Source organism: Cryptomeria japonica, chromosome 7, assembly GCF_030272615.1.
Source record: "Cryptomeria japonica chromosome 7, Sugi_1.0, whole genome shotgun sequence".
Classification (NCBI taxonomy): Eukaryota; Viridiplantae; Streptophyta; class Pinopsida; order Cupressales; family Cupressaceae; genus Cryptomeria; species Cryptomeria japonica.
Window position 1 is genome coordinate 705,862,117 of NC_081411.1, and position 22,657 is coordinate 705,884,773.

The window sequence follows — 22,657 nt, forward strand, 5'->3', positions numbered from 1 at the left end:
AATCCCATGACACATGGGAATAATCCCAAAATTCAAAAGTTCAATTTCTAATTCTAACTTTTCTACACTTTCCTATTACTTGTTATGAGTTGTCTTAAACACGTGTTTGTGCAACATCTTGGAATGTATTTAAAAATTAATAAATGAAGCTAGCGATTTCATGAAGAATATTGTCAATAAATATTTAATAAATAAACATTACCCTTATATACCACAAAGCAAGAGAATAATTCTTCAAATATAAATTTTGATAGATCATTCTTGTGCAGCAATTAGAATCAAACCAATTATACTAAATCATAAAATATTTTGAAAAAATTCAAATTTTAAAGTAATCATTATCTCGTTGATTCTACACAACTTAAACATTATTTTTCCTTGAACAATTTAAAAAAATAATTCTTCCATGCATTATATTTAAAATTTCCTTTATTTATCTATTACAATTACCTATCCCAACTTTGATTAATCAAATGATTAAATTAATGCTTCTTGATTGCGTTTATTTAGCTTATATATAAGGGAATATATTCCTCCACATTCGTATTCGAAACTTATATCAAAATTGGTATCATGAACAATACCATAAATAGTGTCTTCCTGATTAGATGCTATCTGGTTTCAAAGAAAACTAAATAATGTCGTTTGTTCATTGAAGCTTAAGCCCAGACTCAACTAGCTCATGTAACGGAGAATAGGCACTTACTTTTGAGCACAAGTTTTACCCTGACACATTACACACCCCTGATATGAGAACAGCCTAATAGGGTTAGGAATTTATAATCTGGGTAAGATCCTTGAGCTTTGAGAAGAAAACTCTTTTGTAGTCTCCATTTTCAATAATTTCACCTGCAAGGTTATTTTTTGTTGACGGTTTCCTTCTGCTGTAATGAAGATTTCTTGTTCTTCTTCCTTGCCCTCCCCTTCCTGTCTGTAATTGCAATGGCGATGTCATTGGGAAAAAGTGTGCCCCATACAAAGGCATGCAACAAGGTAGACACCAGCATGCTAAAGACTGTTAGAGATGAAATAGAAGCTAGTATCACAGCTAAGGATTGCGTAAATGGGTGTCTGATCTGATTTGAATATTTAATTGTTGCAATAGCAGCTCCAGTTGTTGGAAATGTATAAGCCCACCAAGCAATAGAAAATCTGTACAAAATGGCAAAAGGTCATGTTAGACTCTTGGCAGCATAACACTCGTTAGAAAAGAAACTATGAAAACAAAGCAATTTTCGACAATTCAAATCACATAATATTTTCCAACAAAGCAAATTGCAATACCTGAATCCACGAAAGAAATTGATCCTCACTGCCTGTATATCATCACAAATAAATTTTAGTTTGAAGAAATAAGGTTTTCTTAAAGAAACAATATATATTGGCAAATTTCTAGAGGAAAAACTAATCATACTTACAAGAGATGCATACAGAAAGAGAGCAATGAAATATGCAATCTTTGAAACACTGTCAAAGTCTCCTTGAATTCTTTCCCATGCCACAGATGCCACACTAGGAGCTGCGACAAACAAGAAGAAAACGGGATGAAGATCCTGTGGAAGAGTCTCATTTGTGGGCAGTCTTTGATAAAGTGTGACAAAGAGCACGATGTAATGAGCCAAGCCCACAGCAAAGAAAAATAAAGCTCCCTCCTTCCATCCAGTTATTGCTCCAAGTAATGCCCCAACAAAATTTCCCACAATTGACAAATGATTTGATGGATTAGCTACTTTGGATAACCTCCTATCACCTCCTGACATCCATTGCCCATATATCTTTAATTCCAAACAAAGAAGAGGAGTCATACAAACACACCAAACAACAGGATGTACTGCTCTTGCTATGTATGGTGGCAGCCCAATTGCCAAGAACATACAAGCTATCCATGGTGCAAAGAAGAAATTCACTCGAACAGGATGATAATATTCTCGTCGAACAGCTTCAAAGTAATAAATGCACTTGGATGCATATACTGCCAAAATTATAATAAATGTCAAAAGTGCCACACACCACAATACCAAATTAATAATTTCAGGAACATGCAAAAATCCCATGGATGGTGTTGCAGCAAGCGTTTTCCATAGAATGGCTTGACTTCCAACTCCGAGTGAGACACCAAAGAATGATACTGGAAATCGTAGAAGAAATGGCCATTTGTTATTACTTGGGACGACCAACTCCTCCGACTCCTGATCATGGACAAATATAATAGCAAAGAAATATTCAGAAACGCATAGAAACTGCATGGTAGTTGGAAGTTCATATATTAACATAAATGCTAAAGTTCACAGTAGTAAAGGCAGTTGTTTCCAGCAATTCATACAGAAATGGTGCTATCATTAGAAGCTAAATTACTTCTTTAACTTGCATCAAGTCCAGATAAAAAAAATCACAGGATTCATTTGAGCTTGTGGAATAACTATTCTTTTATCAGTATGCCTAACATAGTTTAGCGTTTTGATAAGATCACAACGAGTATACTTCTATATATGTAATATTTGATACTTTTTTGTTGATCTTTAGTATTTCAATGTGTCATATACCAAGAAAACTAAAAGCTTTTAAAAGTATATAAATTTATAAAATTGATAGCTAGCATGTTTTGCAAGTCCAAAGAATTATTTGAGCCAAGCTGGGAAAACTATGGTAGTAGAATCGCTTTAACCTGTTCCAACTTTGGCCTAAGCCTTAGGGTCCAAAAGTCTTAAATAGACTGCTGTCACATCCATCACTACAAATTTTCCATTCCATGTATTATTGTTTCTTAGGTTACAGCAATACTATGTTAATGGAAAATCGGAGACTGATCAGAGAAGACTGCGCCTTTAGATGCTGTGTAGGGTTTTATGCTGGTGAAAATATTGCTTGAAACACCATATTTTGCTAGAGAAAATTCCCGAACATTTCTTTATGCATAAGCCTTTAATAAAACTTACTCTTAGAAAATGTCATCTAGATCGGTGATGTTTCCAGTCCCTAGGATCAGTTTAGTCTTTAGCCTTTAGCCTAGTCATGAGGGCAAAACCATGGAATATGAAATTTTTTATTTTAACAATATAGAGGGTTGATGGAAAGAAACGCCCTTCACAAGGGGTGCAAGATGAAACCTTGGAGTTTTAAAAATTAATAGTGTAGAAGGTAAATGGAAAGAAATGTGTCTCGCATGCCAAATTGAGATATGGCTTGGTGAGAACCTAAAAACCAACCTTTGCCTTCACCTTTAATAACATGGAAAATAAAACTTGCATTGATTTGATTAGATGTCTGTTCATTATGTCAAGCAATTGTTTGCATTAAAATAAAAAACAAATGAAGAGATACCCCCATGAGCAGATTATAAGAGACATGCATATATTTCGCTTAGTTACAGTAATAATGTCAGTTCACTAATAAAAAATTGAACCATTGATTCATAAGCCTAGAATTGATGCTCAACATATTTACACCCTGTAAAAGCGGTCATCATTTCTCAGCAAATCTGATCCGATCCAAAATATCTGATATTAAGGTTTGTCCTTTTCAAAACTGTAAACTCAATTCAAATCTTAACATTTCATACAATTTAGTATTTGTTTACAACTCTTCATGGTTTTGCATCTTATTTGGAAAACCATTTTAAAAAAGCATCGAGTTAGTCAAAAAAGAATCCATTCTCGTATGATAAAGCTACAATGAGTCCAAATATACCAGAGACAAGAAAACAAAAACAAGAGCCTCTCAAATGAAGCATGAAAACGGAGGCTCAAAACATAATTGCCTGAAGTGAAATAAAGTATTCATAGAAATTAGAAAACAATTGAGGAATAAGACAAAATAAATTTATGTACCAGAAAAAATATTAAGGTGTCAAAAATTGGATAACACAAACTTTTCTGTTCACATAAAGATAACCATCTTCCAAGATTGATAAGACCTAAGCTTGACTAATGATAATCACCAACCGCTGAGATTTCTTTAAGGCAGCCTTTCATAGCTGCAACAAAGGTGACCTTGTAACATAGTATGCATTATCATAGAGTTCAATGAACTAGAGGCAACAATAGGAAACATCAATAATAGCTGAATGAAGCCAGAAATTCCAATTGTATTTTCCAAGAAGTAAGAAAATGTGTTATTTGGGTACCAATACATATTTTAAGACCTAAAGAATAGTAATAAAAACATTTCTTTCTACTCCCTTTCTCTCACCAGACCAAGTAATGATATAAATGTTTGAACTTTTCAAGCCATTATCCATCTGTGCATTTTAGAATTGTATATTATGAGCTTTGCCAATTGATCTTAAGAAACCATGTCTTAGCCCAAGCAAAGTCTCCAAGCAATATATCATAGCAGATAAAATCAGTTCTACTATATTAAAAGTACAGAAAGAACCTAACAAGAAAACTCAAGTGCATACAGTATTTTTGCTTACCCTAAGTATCTCCAGCTCAGGACCTTGCAGAGCATCAAAGTAGCGACCCGCAGGCAAAGATTCTATCTCACAGTCTCCTGGGCAAACACCACCATCTCCTTCTACTGGCTTGCCACGAAGACGAGAAATCTGGTGTTCAATCTTTCCAGATCTTGTCTTAAAATAGGCATAGCTGTTGTCTTTTGTTCTGTTATCGAAGTTACGTCTGTCAACCGAAAAGTTAGGAATGGTTCCATTTGCTATTGCTTCAGCATATGCATTTCCTGTTGGTATGGGTTGTGAATAAGCTTTTACTTGTTTCCGGGGTTTTATTTTAGCAAAGTTTAAGGATACGTTTGAAGGGTTTCGTAATTTTGACATCTCTGCATCCTCTTCAGCTTTCTGAGTTCGAAAAGAGACCTTCTTAGCCTGCTCCATCTGAAATTTGGCAGGTGAAGAGGGCATGCTAATAGAAATTAGATGAGATGGAAGAGGACTCCCTGATCCAACAGAATACCTTGGTTGATGAGGAGGACGGTCAGGTTTATTCTTGCTTGGGATAGCTGCTGCCGCATTGAAAGTTCTCTGGACATCAAGGCAATATATTAATACACAACACTATGTAAACAAGTTGCTCGAGATTTTAAGCATAACAAATGTATTTACAAGACATCTTTACCATTGGACTTTGCTCGAGGGGAGATCCTGAAGTTGCCTTGGGGATTGCTTGACAAGGGTTTTCAATATCACCATCATATTTATCAAATGACAGACTTTTTTCAGTTGATATAACCTGCAATAATTGTGGCAGATTTTCAGGTGAAGCTGCTTCTGCTGAAGTACCAAATGTAAACTGCTCCATGTTCATAAGTTTTCTGAAATCTGGAAACTTCAAGTTGCGTCACCTTAAACTATTACCTATTCATATAAAAACAAATCCACAAGTTAATGGCAATCATAAATCCAAAACAAGAACTCGAGAAACAGGAAAATTTCTATAATTTCAATACTGGAAAGGTGATGTGAAGACTGTAAGTTACATTAAAAATTCTAATTTTTACAATCACATCCATAACTCTAGGGATTTCCTTTATGTTCAACAATTTTTTAGCATAAAAAATTACAAAAATGTTATAGTAACACGATTATGCCCTGCAACTCTATATCAGCAGTTGTACAACTGAGGCATAGGAAAGGTGAAGAAACAAGATTAAGAAATCTTTGATTTCTTTCCTATCTAATGTACCAAATATCCATACCTAGTTTGTTTATTTTGACTAAGATAAAATGGGACTTGTATTAAAAGGAACCCCTAACCAATGAGATACGAAAGATTTTGCATCCAAAATCTTACAGAACAATTAGCAAGTTACTGACAACCAGATTTGATAATATCTATCCAGTTACCTGAATAAAATGACGTCTATTTTATAATCTGTCTATTTCACTTAAGAGTTGTTGAAGACTTAAATTTCCTTGTCATGATGGTTTCGAAGTCAACAAACAGTTGTCAATGATGAAGATGACCTTAGGATTATCCAGAGCATCTTAGGGAAGTCATATTTCAGTTAAAAGTTGTCGAAGACTCAAATTGCCTTGTCATGATGGTCTGGAAGTCAACAGTCATCAATGATGCCAATTACCTTAGGATTATCTGGGGCATCTTAGGGAAGTCAAAAAACAGGGGAGTAGATGAAGACATAAGCACAAAGCAGTTATGTAATCACCTTGACAGTTTTTTGTGACAGACAGTTCACACACTATGATTTATAAATGCCCCACTGATTACATAACTGTCACTCTGGAGAGGGGTGGTTTCATCATTTTATCTTGTGGGGACTGAGTAACAGCTGCAGACATTTTCTCTTCCACTTCCACGTGTTTGGTGAAAAACTGTTGGTTTGAAGCATGTAACTTATAAAGCAAAGGAAAATGAATGTTTTATAAGTTACAAGCCATTGTTGGGTGCGCACCTTGGAAGTTTGATAGTGCTGTTAAGAACTTGGAGCTGTTAGTTGAAAAATGGGTTTTCCATGAAGTTGCAGACAATTTGTGAATATGGAACTCAAAATTGGTATTCCATGAGCTCAATTGTAGTCATTGGTGACATCTGTCCAGTTGTATTTAACTGGAATTAGCGATTGAGGAGTTGCAAACTACTCTTGCTGGAACTTTCCACCCATGTGAGGGTTTCTTGGTTGTAAATCTCTGTTTTACACTCATTGCTATGCTTTTTCTATGGTGTGTTTCAGTTTTCCTTGAAAGTTTTGGTTCAATTGATGCTCTTCCCAATCTAATTTGAATCTTTCCAAGCATTTTCCCATAAATTACAGTCGTAGGTAGATTGTTAGTTGCTGGTAATTTTATTTTTCACAACAAAACTGTTTAGTGGAATATTCACATCAGTTTACAGATTGAAACCCACATTATATTTCAATAAAATTCATGATAAGGACTGATCTGGACCAAAGAAACAATTCAAAATAGGGCCTCATGCATCTCCAATAGAATAATATAAAACAGAACACAACATAAAGCAACATATTTGAAAGGAACAATTCTTTTTGAGTCAAGCAAACAATTTCCTATCATTGATTTTGGGTCCTTAAAGGACCTAGAGACAACATGAATGGCTGTAAAAAAGAATGTTGAGAGATCTCTGTCCAGACCCCCATAGGACTTGAAGCTTTAAAAGGTGACAAGAAAATGAATCCAAAAGCGAAGAAACCAAACAATGGAAAGAATGTGAACAGTATTATAACATTATCAAGAGTCTTCATGCAAACTAATTTTCAAATAAAACAATTAAGTTATAAATGAAAAATAATCTTCAGGTGCTTTTTGTTCTGGCTCTTACTTCTGTAAAGATTTTTTCTTTTTTTTTATTGTCCTGTTTATCCACCCATGTGCACTCTCATTTGCCATATGTATCAGAGACAATAATTAGAGTCTGTGATCAAGTAAAAGGAATAATTCTGGCAAGATTGAAGGTAGAGGTATAACCACAACTATCACAAACAAATATCATAAGAATGTGCAATGATTTTGATGGTACTGACTTTCACCTTGGGAAACTCAGAATCAAGAGAATGTTGCTGGGCTGAGATACCCTTTTACCACAGAAGGAATGGAGAAAAAGAAAACCCAGGACAGGGATAGAATCAGCAAGTGAGAGGCTGGGCAAGGTATAGCTCTTGCCTGCATATTTTTAAATTTAAATGATATTACACTTTGATTGTTTACATACGTGATGCAAACACCTCAAAGAGACTTCAATCAATTGACTGCCATATCTGCAATGGGATGCTTTTACTTTTAGCTAAAAAAGCATGAAAATCGGAGTGCAGAACAACAAATCATAAAAAATTTGTCTCAAAAATTAGCTCACAGAATGAGAACTGTAGGTTTCAAATAAGAGTTTCGTAATGACACCTTTTCAAACCTTGTTTGAATCGTACACTAGTTTTAGCATTTGAACTTGGTTTAATTCAAAATTATATAAGTAAAAAAATGTAACTGCATGAGGAAGGAAACATGCAGGAATTAAAGTAGAGCTAGCTGTGAATACCCTTGTCACACAAGTTAAGGACGAATTTAGGAAGAAGAATGAAGGTAATTCTTACCAGCAATGCCAAAGGACATTAAGGACATGAAAAAAACACAAGCATTTGCATTCTGGCTTTAAAATACATCACAAAAAAAGAATATATATTGCTCAAGTAATAAGGAAAAGAAAATTGAAGGTAGTCCAATCTCATACCAAACAAAATAGTTGGTTTAGTATGGTAGCCACAACACTACAAATTTTAGTCCTTAAAAGTGCAGGTACTTGGACAGAGCATATGAGAGAAGATGATTTCTCGTGTACAATGCAATAATTCCCAAAGGTGTAAACATGTCACAGTATCATACGGAAATGTCTTGCTAAAAACGTTTCACACATTTGGGGATATTCACGGTGTGAGCGCTCTTGATCATAAATTAAAACACTCTGTTCCGCACAATTTAATTTAGGAAAGCAGCCTTAACAATTCTTGTGGTAGGATTAATGGCACAAGTGAAGAAGACTTGCAGAATTTATATAGAAAGATGCTAAAAGCAAGGTTGGGAGCTATAAATGATCGAAATGCAGAACTTACATGGCAAATGCGTCACAAATCATGGAGGCTTTAAGAATTTTGGTAAAAAGGAAGCATTGGCATCATGGGCTTTCGCATGTAAGTTCAGAAACGTGTGAACTGTTGCCAAAGGTTTAGCTTTTAGAAGACCTCAACTTACAGTACCTTAGGAAAGGCGTCTTAAGTAATGTGGTATCATAGCTACTGAAGGAGAGAGAAGGAAGACTGAGTTCGTCAGGAATGCTTTAGATTTTTGGGCTACACCACAAGATGATTTCTTCGCAGGTGCTTTGCTCAGGTCTCCTGTCTGACGATCCAAGCACATTATTCGTCCTATTAGAAAGTTAGGTTGACATATCTAATCCTCGTAGCTGCAGGACAATTATGACCGTCACACCTTTGTTAATCCTTTATATGTTACCATCAGCTTTTTTCACAGAGACAAATCAAATCCAGAAGTCAAGCTAGCTACCGAAAAAATCACAAAAAGTTGAAGTGTTTTTACTCTTTATCTAATGAAACCCTTAAAAATATACTGGTATTTAAGATGGAATCTTTACGAGACAGTTGGGATAGGATGCGGACCCGTGGAGAGGATTACTGCTATTAAATTCCATTGTGAGTGTACCCATAAACCCTCTGAAACAGGAAACGGGAGAAGGAAGAATCATATTCTTAAATCTACAAATAACCTTTTTTTATGATAAAATTTTGAGTAGTCATGCTAGTGGGATTCTTCATCCAATGACGGAATATGCACGAGGATTCTTCGTCTGATTATTTTCCATTCTTAAGATACCTAATAGAAAGTTAGGGAAGACTAGAAATCTCACGTATGATAGGGCAATTTCGATGAAAATTACTCCAAATTCTTATCGGCGCCATCTGATGAAAAAATAAGGTAGCTTCCTACGGACCTGAAGCCTATTAGGTCACATCTGAACTGCGAGGCCTTCTTACTTTGGTTAGAAGCACTGTTGATGAAGAAGGCAAGTCCACTACCCCTGTATTTCCTTGCAATACATGAGTCGATGCAATACATCACGTCATAATCTACATACTGCCTTCGGTTAATGATTAAGTCCTTTTCAGCCTGCATCAGACGTTTTGCAGAGACTGAAAGATTTTCCCCAAATATCCGTGTATTTTAGGTTAAAAGCGTGTTACTGTATCTAGCAATTGGTCCACGGGTTCAAGTCCCAGACCACACATTTCATGCATAACAATACAAATAACCCCAAACAGGTGAAAATTTTATTAATCCTAGAAGTAAGTACCTGCAGCATCCAGGAATACGTCCACTCGATTATAAAAAAGTACACACTTTTCTCTGCATTCAGCAGAAACCTTCATAAAATCTTCCAAATTAAAAGAACTTTTAAAATTTTCTCCGTTTCTTCTTTTTGTTTTAAGGTATTTCTTCAAATAGAATTTTTAATGTTTTCCCAACTGAAAAAACCATTAAAAATCACCTCCTAAGCCACGTGAAATTGCAAAACTAGCTCAAGCACAGCATTTCCCGAACAAATAGATTGTCCTCCCTAAAAGCAACAGCTCATGCTTATCATTATAATAAATAATGTGAACTTCACTTTAGGCTGCAAGAATGCACATTGATTCTAAAAGAAGCTTCTGGAAGCCCGCCTGTTTTTACATGCAACCTCCATTGCAACGAGAAAGGATCGGCCTGTGGTGGCACAATAAAAGCAAACAACGACCAGCTCTGCCTAATAAAATCAAGAAGCAACCCGGCCCGTCAATTACCGCCGGTTCAATTTAGCCTCTATAGATTTTGTCGAATCTAGAGAGCGGAATCTGTCATAAGGTGCCGCTCGCAGCAAAATTGAACCGGTAACCTGTCACGCAACGAGTGATCTTTGTTGGTAGTTAGCTGGCAGTTGCCAATTTAAAACGTCAACGCATGCGCACAAATGTCACGCAGGCCAACAAAAATGTATTGCCACTCAATTGGAATTCGTTTTCCCAGCTGTCATACCCTAGTATTGCGGAGTAACAGGTAAAGATAGGTGAGCATAAACACGACAACAGAGATAGTACCAGCAAATCAGGATAGATCTCTACTATCAAAGTCCACCCCTACCTGTGACATGAATCTTTTATGACCGTTCCGTCATTTCAATGTCTTTTATTTCCGACAATTTTCTTAAATATATTTTAAAAATTAGTTTCTAAATTCTTATATGAAAATATGAAAATTGAAACTATTTGTAAATTTTTTTTTAGAGTATTTAACAATTATATCTTGTCATTTCAATTATGACAAGTTTCATATTAAAAAATAAAAACCATTTTAAAAATTCATAATAAAATATTCTAAAATTAGAAATAATTCTTTCATATCAAAATATTCTAAATAAATTTGTATTTTTATAATAAACATTCTAAAATAATTTATATCAGCATTAAAAATTATAATACTATATAATACCTACTATAATTTTTTAAAGTTTATTAATATTTTGAAGTGTCATTTTTAAGGTTATAAAAAACAATAAAATGTCAGTGTACCGTCAAATTCCAGCCTGGTACAATGTAGCCTATCTATACGCCATACTCTATGTCTAACGTTTTGAGGCTACACTTACCAAATTAGAACTGATTGAAGGACGTTTCTTCTATGCTTTTATTTCTCTTACTTTTCCTAAACCCAACTTTAGCAATAGTTCTTAAGTCAACCTTTCAATTAGATATATATCTGGCTTAAATGTCACTTCAGCTTGAGCCTTGAGTCTTTTATAATAAAGTGCCTCTTAGTTGTCAATCAGATATGTATCTGACCTGAAGGTCATTTTAGGTTGAGTATTTTATGATAAAGCATAACTTAGTTTTCACTAATACGTGGAACAAGCCATTTCAGTTTTCAACTGAAAAGAATAATGAATTAATTTTTGACTCGATAATCACAATTAATTTACATTTTAAAGAAAAAATATTAAATCTATCATACATTATAAACAAAAAAAGGTTTATCTATAATAAAAAATTATTATAACATTATTATTATAATTTTTTATTTATTTAATCTTAATTATTAATATTTTAATTCTTCCTAATGCCTGTTAAACAGTAATCTTTCAACCATGGGAGCATTTATTGTGACAAAATACAGATTGGACAATGAAGTCGCCATTTATTAGGTCGCATAAGTCTCCATACAGCGAGAGCATTGCTATTTGAAATATTTTCATTCAAAATTGACAGACTTGTTTTCTAAACTAAGTTTAGACTCGAACTCCTCCAGGCTAAACAGGCCAAAATAGCTTAAAGAATCACAGGAAAACCGTGCCGTAAATTCTGTTTCTCCAGCTTCGAAAGCTAAAGGCATTTCGTTTACTAGATCTGGGTAGATGCAACGACTGCTAAATTTTACAAGAAAGCTTAAAAAATACGAAAGGCCTTAATTATTCGAAAATTTGCATTACAGTGCACATAATTATGTCCAGCCGTTTATCCGAGCAACAGTAAAGCTCAGGAAAATAAATTTGCATTAAGATAAAGGTAGATACCTGCCAACACAAGAAATCCGCCGAGTAGAAATCACTCAGCATTTAGTTTGAAGACGAGATTGTTCTTTCAAGAATTTACGCGCCTCCAATGATCGAATCCTTTTGATACTAGTTAAACCTTTCAAGTATAGAACGTAAATCCATTATAGAAGTTTTGTTTTCTTTCGAAATTGCTACACATTCCAATGCAGACAGAAGAATCATAATACAGCTATGAGGAAGTCGCACTCACTGTGAACTTGAATATGCCTTATCGGTCAAGTTTGCTAGGAGGCTTCCGCGACTCTTCGGACTTCGCAGTATTTCTCCTGCGGGTAATCAATAAAAGCGAAGACAATCTTCTGTATCGTCCGCGGAAATTTTTAGAGCGTAGCCTGAAGGCGAAGAATCTAAGCCGTCAGTTATGCCCGAGGGAGTTTCTTAGCGGTAGATCTTCGAGAAGCCTTCAAGTTTTGTGTGAACATGAAGATCTTTGAGAATCCTTCAAGTTTTGTGTGAACATGAACACCGCCGTGAATTAACCGGCTGACGTGCGAGACAGACCAGAAAACATGGGTCGGTGCAATGGCTCTTGCACGACAGGCCTGCCGTAGAAAACTGAAAATTATTCTTCTTGTGGGGGGCCACAATACATCTATGGATCAGACTTGGTAGGGAGGGATCAGTAGTGGTGAGGGCTAACTTCATCAACATATAGCTGTCAATATATAGCTATCATATGGAATATAGTAAGATCTTTGTTTTTTTCAGAAATATAAATGAACACTTAGCTATCTACATCTCATCATGTAACTCATCAAAATAACATGTCAGTGTCAAAAAAATGACTTTCTAAAATATCATTTGTCATTAATATAATATAATATAATATAATTTATATACAACTTAAATAAACCAAATATCTACTAATAATCATAAATGTATGTTATCTCTAACTTTTATATCCAACACCAAAGAACCAATAATTAAACACAAAAAAATATTTATTATTATAAAAACAACATATTATTATATAAATGACAACTTATATTAAACTCATAAAGATCAATTGTTGAACACTTGAACAATCCCTCATTTCTATTTGAACATTTTTTTTAACTCTTATTTATCTCCTCTTATTGAATATTTTTAACTTGCATCTGTTTTTCTTTATTAAGTTCACCCAATAAACACTAAAACAGCAGGGAATTTTGAAACACTCACTACTAGGGTAGGCTCTACTGCGCCCCACATTCTCTACTAGCCTAAGAATCCAACCATCGCTGATTGTTTTAATTCAGCGCAACGTGAACTGTGAAACGGGCAGGCCTTTTTCTCAACGGAGAAACTATTATTAGTTAATTTATTACTCATGATACCTGTATTCTGTGAAAATAACGAAAATTTATGGTCTGTAATAATATATAGGGGAAAACGTTGAGCCAGCGACAAACGAGGTATAAGGTAACGTGTTAGATCTAGACAACTCGCGGATGAATCTATACCTTGCTTGTATTGCTTTGCATGTAGATCTGAAAAATAATGGTGGAGGTGGAAAGAATTTGTCCTGAAATAATGAAGAAGAGGTTCCACTATCTTTTAATTAAGCAATTCAAGTTTTCCGTCGATTGCATAAATCCTAAACCCTAAGCTAAAAGAATCAGAAAAAAATTAAGTGTGCGGGCTTTCAACAAATAAATATAACAACTCGCAGATACAAGTTTTAAAACTTATTTCTAGATGAAGGATGGGACTGGAGCACTGATAAAACACAGCAAACCAAATCTCACGGAATAGTGCTGGCTGAAAATTACCGACTATTTTAAATAGCAGAGAATTCGCCACTTTAAATGCGCAGAATAATTGCCGATGATTGACCAAACACTACACAATGCACTTTAAAGCAAGAGAAATTGCAAATAAAGCTGCATACCTGGGGAAAAACTACGCGAGAAAATGGAGTTCTTCCAGTCGAAGATGAAAATTCTTCAGGCAAAGCTTGCTTCGACAAGCTCAGGAAACCGCGAATTTGGGGATCAAAAATTCCCTGTAGCAGATATTTTCAAATGGTCTCTTAATTTATAATGTAGTTTTTTCAATAAAAATAGAAAGATGTAATTTAATATTATGACACATGTGTCATGAGTGAGTCCACTCACCACCGAAGCCACGTTTTCACCAAACACCGTAATCCAGACAAATATCTGGACTTCTTATTAATAAATACATTTCCGTTGGGCCACAACGGCGAGAGACAATTAATCGAATATAGTTCAGTGGATTATACGACTCTCCCTCATTTTCGGCAAGATTTACGGCCGCCGGGACTTCAGTGAGATGACGTGAAATACGACATGTGTACACGCCCGAGACCGTAAATTGACAGAGTTTTGTCCTATGTGTATCTAACCATTGTATTGGCGTGCGTCGATTCTTAAGAGAACTTTTTTGGTGGCATTCGTGAGTTGGCCACTAAATGGCGGGCCAATGTATACATTCACGCACGGACGAACGAGTCCAAAATCTATCCCAGTGGTGGGACCCAACAGCTTCGGATGTCATTTGTTCGTTAAATTTTTTTCCTGTCAATTGAACTTAGGTGAGGGGCCCCTGTCCACTAATTATTGTACTTCGTTCAATTCATCTGATAAGTCCATTACAACATAAATATTGTCTGAGTGAAGGTTTTCCTACGAAAGAAAATATTATTCTCGCTGTGTTGAATAATGAGCTCACGGGAAACACCGCTTTCTGTGTTCGCAAAAGAGAAGTAAATGGGAAATATAAAATGTAGCTTCATTCCAGAGAGCTTGGAGTGTGTGTACACCGTCCTATACGCTAGTTATTTGAGCCGCTTTACGGAATTTCATTGCCATTTTTTAAACGCTACCAGCTCTATTATATGATGGTGTAATAGTGAAAATTTGTGTTTAATCGTGCTTTGTGTTTATGCTTATTTCGATTCAATTGTTTCTAAAGCAATAATGGTAGCAAGGTTTATAAGAATTTAGCACAATTATGTAAGAAAAAGAATTATGTTTATAGACATTCTACAATGGTAAGAGGGTCTATAAGAGGTTACCACAATTCATGTAAGAGTAATAAAAAATAGATCTATAATATAAAGCAGAAAATGGATTTGAGTTGTTTTTAAAAAGTAAAAATTAGTTTTGATTTTTTTTTTTTGGGGTATCTATGAATAATTTTTACATATTTTTTTCTAAATATAAAATACTGCTTATAAATTTGATTTAAATTATTTTTATAATTATTAGGGTTATTGTGAATCAATATAATATATGCTTATTTTGTTTTACATTCTTTTTATCAAATCATTTAAATATTATTATCAAAATTTCAGATTTTTTTCCATGGTTGCTTGTTGTTCTCAAACCTTTTCCAAAATCATTGTATTAGTTTGATTAAAACTTTGAGTTAGAAGAATGTGACCTAGATAGTTTAGCAAATTGTCCAAAAATGTCCTAAAACTTGTGCCTCTCAGTTATGTTATATTTTTTTGAAATTTTTTCTCAGAGCCAAAACTTTGGGATATAAATCCAACACCTAGAGATTTCAAGAGAGTCCACTTATCACTAAATGTTCATGGAAAAGATTTCAAGAGTCCACTTATCACTAAATGTGCATGCAAAAGTGGCAAATAAGGCAGGGCCCATGGGGTGGTCTGATGGAGATTTTGTTTTGAGTTATTTGGAATCTACTCTAGAAAACTAGAAGCTCCTACTTTTTAGGCTTCCATTTTTTAGAGTTGACGTGAGTCCCACCAAAAATTTTAGAAGGAAAATAGGAAAAAAAGTCATGAGTCCCACCAAAAATTTTAAAGAGAAAATAGAAAAAAAAAAGGTGCTCATGGGACCACCAACTTCCTCCAATTTTACAAATTTCATGAGACCATCAGCTTACCAAAATTCATAAAAAACTCAACAGCATCCACTCTATTTTAGAAAGCCCCCTTCATGAATTCATTTTATAATATAAAATAAATAAATAAATTATTGAACTAAATATAGATGTACTAGAAAAAAATCATTCCTAAACACTATCAATTTTAAGATAAATTCACTTAGTAAAGAATATAAAAAATTCTTAACAATCATATTTTATTGACTTAATCTCACAACTTACAATTCAGGTACAATTGAACTCACAAAAGTCAAACCAACACTCATCTAGATAAAACTAGAACAAAGCTGAACCAATTTAAAACTTTTGAAACATATGTTTATCAAATTCCACAAATCTGATACTGAGAGGACCCGAATCCCTCATCTTCCAACATCATTTTGTCATCTCCAGGATTTAAATTTATTTAATTTCTACATTTATTATTGTCAATAAAAAAAAAACTCTTTAATCTCAGTGAATCACTTCAATTTATTTAATTAGCCTAAATAGTTTATGCAAATCGATTTTTTTCTTGCAGATGTAAAACGTTTGCTACAGATTTCCAGTTACCCTATATTTTAGAGAGAATAAACCATTTCAGTCGACGAAATAAGCGATGTTACCCATTCAAAGAATCGGCGGCTTCCTCTATGTTAATCAGACATATTTGGCGTCTACAGAAAATACAAAAACTCGAGACTATACGATCCAACATGAATCGCGTAGCTGCACTTTTCAATGTTCAAATACACAAATTCGAAGCTAAAAGCGTTAAAGTATCACCACTCTAAAATAATTTGCAAGAGCTTAAGCACGGGTTAAAGCTGCAAGCCATAGTTTTCAGTGCAGTCAAAAGCAGACAATCACAGAGATTAACGCACATAAGCATATACGACAATTGATCCAAAACGATTCGAAATTAAAAAATCATGATAGTGCCTCCAAAATTGCGGTATACTATAAAAAGATACCTGCAAAAAACTCGAATCGGAAAGCCTAATCGCGAAATTCTACAAAGTTTCCAAACACCAGACATGAGCCGGAGTTGCAAATCCTTCCCAGCAGAAAACTGAAGATAAACTTCGACACTTAAAAGCAGAAAACTTGGAGGGATATTTCTCGAATGGAATCATTAAATCCTTTTAATTTATCTTATGACTCACTCTAAATCAGATAATGTTCGATTCGCCGCTGACGTCACATGAAGGATCACAATTTCCGCCCAATATCATTTTCCGTACAAATAAATTTCGTCCGTTAAATCAAGAGCTACTGTTTCTCAATAAAGTATCGGTCAATTCCCACGGGCCACAAAAATGCCATATGACGGACAGCATAGTTTGCAGTTCGCAATGGCAGCCATTCCCGTTGCAACACATGTTATTTTTCTTGAATTTGGAGATTTCAACTATAATATTTCAGTGGTTTAAGCGTTTCCAGTTAAAGCTGTCATTAGTGCAGATCTATTATGTCAAAGTCAATGTAAGGATTGAGTTTGACACAATCACACTTCAATTATTTAAAGCTTGATACCTAACTAAACGGTGATCATCCTCATCGATAGGCTCAGGCTGCTCAGCATTTCTTTTTCACTCCCAAATTACATGGAAAGTTTGGTCAATACTCATTGCGTGCCAGATAAGAATTTCTTTATTTTTTAAAAGTTACCCTCTAAATATTAAGATAAATTTTAATTTAGTATATACAAATAATTCTACAGATTTTTTAATAATATATATGAAATCTTTCCATTCATATGATCAATCCTCTTTAAATGTTAATTATAAAATACAAAATAGCAATGTACGACGATGCGCCATCAAAACTTAAAGTTTGTAAGGTAAAATATAAGGGAGATTTGAATGCATTATCAATTTACGCCCTATGCCTTCATAAGCAAGTAAAAATATCCTATTTCCGGAAATCATGGGGACCCAGTGAGATACCTACAGCACACCTAATACGGCGTGCATACCCACTAACAGTTCAAGATGTAGATCCATTCCCCAGAACTTGGAACGCATGTATAACTTTTCGTACGATAACTATTGAGACTTCTAGGTAAACATTTTTGGATCCCCACTTAAAATAATCGAATAATCTTTACTAATTTTCCTCTCCAACTTTGGTTTCCTAATGGTTGGCTTTTTAGTTCTGCTATCCTCATAATCACATAGCACGTGTCACCTGATATACAAGTTTTATGTTATACTAGTTTTGTCCCATCCGATTTTGCTTTTTACATATAAATCTAATTCATTTTTACTTTTTACTCTTTTATGAATTAGTATGTAGTTTCTATTGATTAAATATAACTAGTATATTTATATTTAAAAAATATATGTGAAAAATGAGAGCTATCTTATAATAGAAGAGAATTATATGTAAAATAAATATTCTTCTAAAATACTAAACATCAAGAATACAAATCCATTAAAGTCCTAGATGCAAAAATAAAAGTAGTGAATCTAGAGACAAGTGGCGAGGGTTCTATTTTATTTGGAGTAATAAAATAACACCTCGACAAAAGCTGAAACATGGCATATTTCATGCATTTACCCGTCATTTGCATGTCAAATTGTTTTAAAAATGGTTTTTGTTTACGAACATTTTGATACATATGTAGATAGGAAATGTGGAAATCATCAAAGCAATATAAACATTAGCCTAGTTCAATCACGAAAACTCAATTGCAATGACAAATCCTAATTACATTCAATGAAAACATGAAAACAAGACATTCAAAATGAAATCTAAGCAAACCAAATGCAAATGTCTCCTTCATGTGGCTCCATTGTCCTTCTGTCTCCTTCAAATAGCTTTGTTTTGTGGATCTCACCTTCAAGTGCATAAGTATAATGTGAAAGCAAGATTGACAAGATAGCATGACAGCATAAGGGTACTAGAAGCGTGATTGATTCGACTAGGGACTTTGATTGAAGAAATTCATCCAATTTATAGATAAATTGGAGAAAAGACAAGATTAGCATGAAATTGATATTAGAGGCAATTGATTTCAAAATGGCAAAATTGAGTTGAAGGAAGAAGGTTATGACACCTTCTATGTCATGAATTATGACATATTGCCAATGCAAAGGTTAGAAGACTAGAAGCTTATGACATCTTGCTATGCCAAAAGTATGACACATGAGAAATTCATGCTTCCACCGAAGCACAAAAATAGGAAGAAACTAGAGAGAAATTAATTAGGTGGAAATTGAAATTAGGAAATTAGAAAATGAGGAAATTAGGAATTAGGAAAATTAGAAAATGAGGAAATTAGGAATTAAGTGAATTAATTAACAATTTTTCATTCATCAATTAATTCACACAAAGAGAGGGAATTAATTAGCCAATTAAATAAACATTTAATTGTGACAAGAAGACTTAGGATAAATAAATAAATCATTTATCCCAAAGAGAAAAATGGAGAGGAAATGACAAACAAGGTTAAATGAATAAATCATGAAACCCTAGAAGATAAATTAGAAATGCAAGGATGACAATTAGGTCTTGATGTAAGATTGATTTGATGTCGATTCAATCATGATTTTGAATTGATAAATGATTTGATTGATAAATGCGCCAATTAACGAGGAACAATGACAAATTGATCGAAATTGACATGATTGAGAAGGACGACGATCGATGTCAAATCGATCGCAAAATGACAAAAATGACAACGATCAATGATAAAATAGATTGCAAAATGACAAGATTGAAAATGACCACGATCGATGACAAATCGATCGCAAGATGACAAGATTGAAAACAACAATGATCGATGACAAATCGATCGCAAGATGACAAGATTGAAAATGACCACGATCGATGACAAATCGATCACAAGATGACAAGATTGAAAACGACCACGGTCGATGACAAATCGATCGCAAGATGACAAGATTGAAAACAACAACGATCGATGACAAATCAATCGCAAGATGACAAGATTGATAACGACAACGATCAATGACAAATCGATCGCAAGATGACAAGATTGATAAGAGGACAAAAACCCTAATTCCATCATCGATTAGGATTGACGATGTCCAAAATATGACAAATGAGCACGCACATTGATGTGATAGGATAAGATTGACCAAAATCATGACTGAAGATTGTTATTGACAAGACCAAATTTGAAAGCGAGACGAATGAAGAATGCAGAAGAAGGACTCGATGCTCGCAAATGATAAAGACCAAGTGCGAATCATAGGAGAAATGTTAATGCAATGCAAAAACCCTAATATAAGGCAATGCGCAAATGTTAAAGTATGACTCCGCAAGCGTTGACCATTTTTAGACGTCTACAACATATTTAAAAAAAAGAGGAGAATACGAGATCACATTTTCAAGTCAAAATGGCACCACTTAGAAAGCCTAAGCACAAACCTGGAAAGCGAATACCAATTTGATTGAATTTGTTATTTTTTATTAATAAATAGATAAATAATTTAAATTACAATTTAGAAAAGATGACAAATAATTTGAAAATAACATTAAAATTATTAAGAAATAGAAATCTTTCTAGTTGTAAGGAGAATTATGTAGATAAAAGTTACAATTGAAATTTTTTCTAATATAACACTAAAAAACTCAATCTCTTTTTGGATCTTATGTAAAATTGTATTTGTTATATGTACTATTACTATCATGTAATATACTTTATTTTTTAAAGTTCGTATCAAAGAAAAAAGAATTTGTTTTACATTTCAAGATAACCTATTAGAATATGCATGAGTAGTATTGGCATAATTGATGGACTTGGAATTCCAATGTGAAAAACATATAATGCATTTATCAATATTGGAAATTTAAGCTTGCACTTTGTAAAGGCATATACTAGCTGTAGACACCTAAAACCGACACATCTAATTAAATGAATTTTATTTTGTTTAATTATTACTTATTCACCTATTAGTTAAACTAAGGTTTATTTAATATCCCCTTTTCTTCTATGTAGCCATTAATTAAATACAACATTTGATTAAATCCCCTATCTTCCATTAATTGAATAAAATCTATTTATTTAATTAGATTCTCTTTCCACATTTTAATTAAATTTACATTTAATTAAATTCATCTTCTTGCATATAAGTAATCAAATTTATTTATAAAAATCCCCTCCACTTGCACTTTCCTACAAATGCAAGTTACATTCATTTTAGTTGAAATAATTTTTTTTATTTTAAATAAAATTCATAGTTATCCCACTTGCATTTTCCTACTTTTTTCCATTAACCTCCTAATCATTCTTCTAGAAGTCCTCAAATCCCACTTAACTAGCCTAAATTCCTCTAATCATGTCACATCCCTAAAATTGAGGGAGTCACTTCTCCAAATTTGGGGAAAGTTTTCAAAATGTGTTGAAGACCTAACCTTTTTCAACAAGTTAACTTGTTGAGTCTTCCAAACTTGTAAGGCTCTTACAAAATATTTGAAGGTTATATACTTCCAACAAGTTAACCTCCAAAGTCTACAAAGAGCCTTTAATGCCCTTACAAGACATCATCTCTCCACCATACTAACCCATGATGGTTTGTCCCTTTGACCGTCTTTCAACTTTGCACAAGAGTTTTAACTCTTGGACAATAGCCTTCATCCTTGGATAATAGCTTTATCCAATGGTTCATCCTCTTAAGGTTAACCCTCAAAGCTTAATAAGGATCTAATGCTTACTTAGCATCCTCTCAAGCCTCCTTATGGTGACACTTGTCAACATGAAATTGGGTTGAAAATATCACATGGATTGATAACTTTCAATCTTGACCCTTCTTAAGTCAACTCAATCTTGACCATCCATTTGATCATTTCTTCTATACATAGAGCCCATTTCCTCCATTTTAAGGATCCAAGTTTTTATGCATCCATATTATAGTCTCATAACACTAAGCATCTTGCCTCTCTTTGATAGAATAGAATTTTAGATTATTTTTTATAGCATTATAATCTTAGAATAATCATGTTTTGCATAGATCATGTCTTGGTATATCATGCTACTCTCATATCATATCCATATCATGTTCATGCAATTTAATCTCATACTAAATCTCTCATTTTGCACCATATCATAATTTCATATCCATATCATATCACTAAGATCTTAGTTGCATTCATTTAGATCTTAGATCATACAATATCTCTCGTTCTTTGAGTAGTCATCCCAAGATCAAGTGCTCTTCCAAGCTGAGAGCCACCTTGAGTCTAAGGGATCCTTGGAGATAGAGGACAATGAAACATGCTTAGAGTTTGGTTTCATTTTCTTGTTTTATGATTTCTAACTTCTAACATAATGTTTCATTGGTGTGCTTGACTTGTTTCTCTCATTTGCAAGATTCCACACTTCAAGGCATACACTAGCCAATGCATGATACTTTTTTGTATGATATTGGAACATGTATACCCCTTCATTTTAGACTCATTATGACTAATTTATCTTTTTTATGGAATGAAAAGAATAAAAGTGGCATGATTTCAACTTACAGTTGGAACATTTAAACCATATTTATTCCACCCTACATATATCCCCAAGAACTAATGTATTTGTAGATTTTCTTATTTCCTATCTTGGCTCATATTTGCATTTGGGTAGGGATCTAAGGCACTTTTGTACTTGCATAAATGACCCCTAATATTTTAAAATTCAAAATTGTTCCCTCTTATTTGTCTCTGCATAGCTTTTCTACACATTGACTTGATACACAAAACATTTTATTTTTGTAAAAAAGACTAAC

The 22,657-nt window shown here is 33.8% G+C and overlaps 1 protein-coding gene across 8 annotated transcripts in view; it reads right to left on the reverse strand.

Annotated features, from left to right (window-relative positions):
- Window positions 1–386: 386 nt before the first annotated feature.
- LOC131040229 (S-type anion channel SLAH2) overlaps window positions 387–22,657 on the reverse strand; it is a 31,435-nt gene continuing 9,164 nt past the window's right edge. Inside the window, exons 1-7 of one of the 8 annotated variants that reach the window (XM_057973116.2) lie at window positions 12,271–12,551; window positions 12,039–12,156; window positions 5,073–5,311; window positions 4,415–4,978; window positions 1,419–2,189; window positions 1,285–1,316; window positions 387–1,152 (exon numbers count right to left, since the gene is read on the reverse strand). In XM_057973116.2, coding sequence (XP_057829099.1) covers window positions 858–1,152; window positions 1,285–1,316; window positions 1,419–2,189; window positions 4,415–4,978; window positions 5,073–5,261 — 1,851 coding nt within the window. In that variant the 5' untranslated portion in view covers window positions 5,262–5,311; window positions 12,039–12,156; window positions 12,271–12,551 and the 3' untranslated portion in view covers window positions 387–857. Of the gene's footprint in view, window positions 1,153–1,284; window positions 1,317–1,418; window positions 2,190–4,414; window positions 4,979–5,072; window positions 5,312–9,344; window positions 9,479–9,788; window positions 10,374–12,038; window positions 12,157–12,270; window positions 12,552–13,950; window positions 14,084–16,891; window positions 17,011–22,657 lie in introns of those variants that run through there. The other 7 variants (XM_057973117.1, XM_057973118.2, XM_057973112.1 and 4 more) reach the window with 7 other exon arrangements.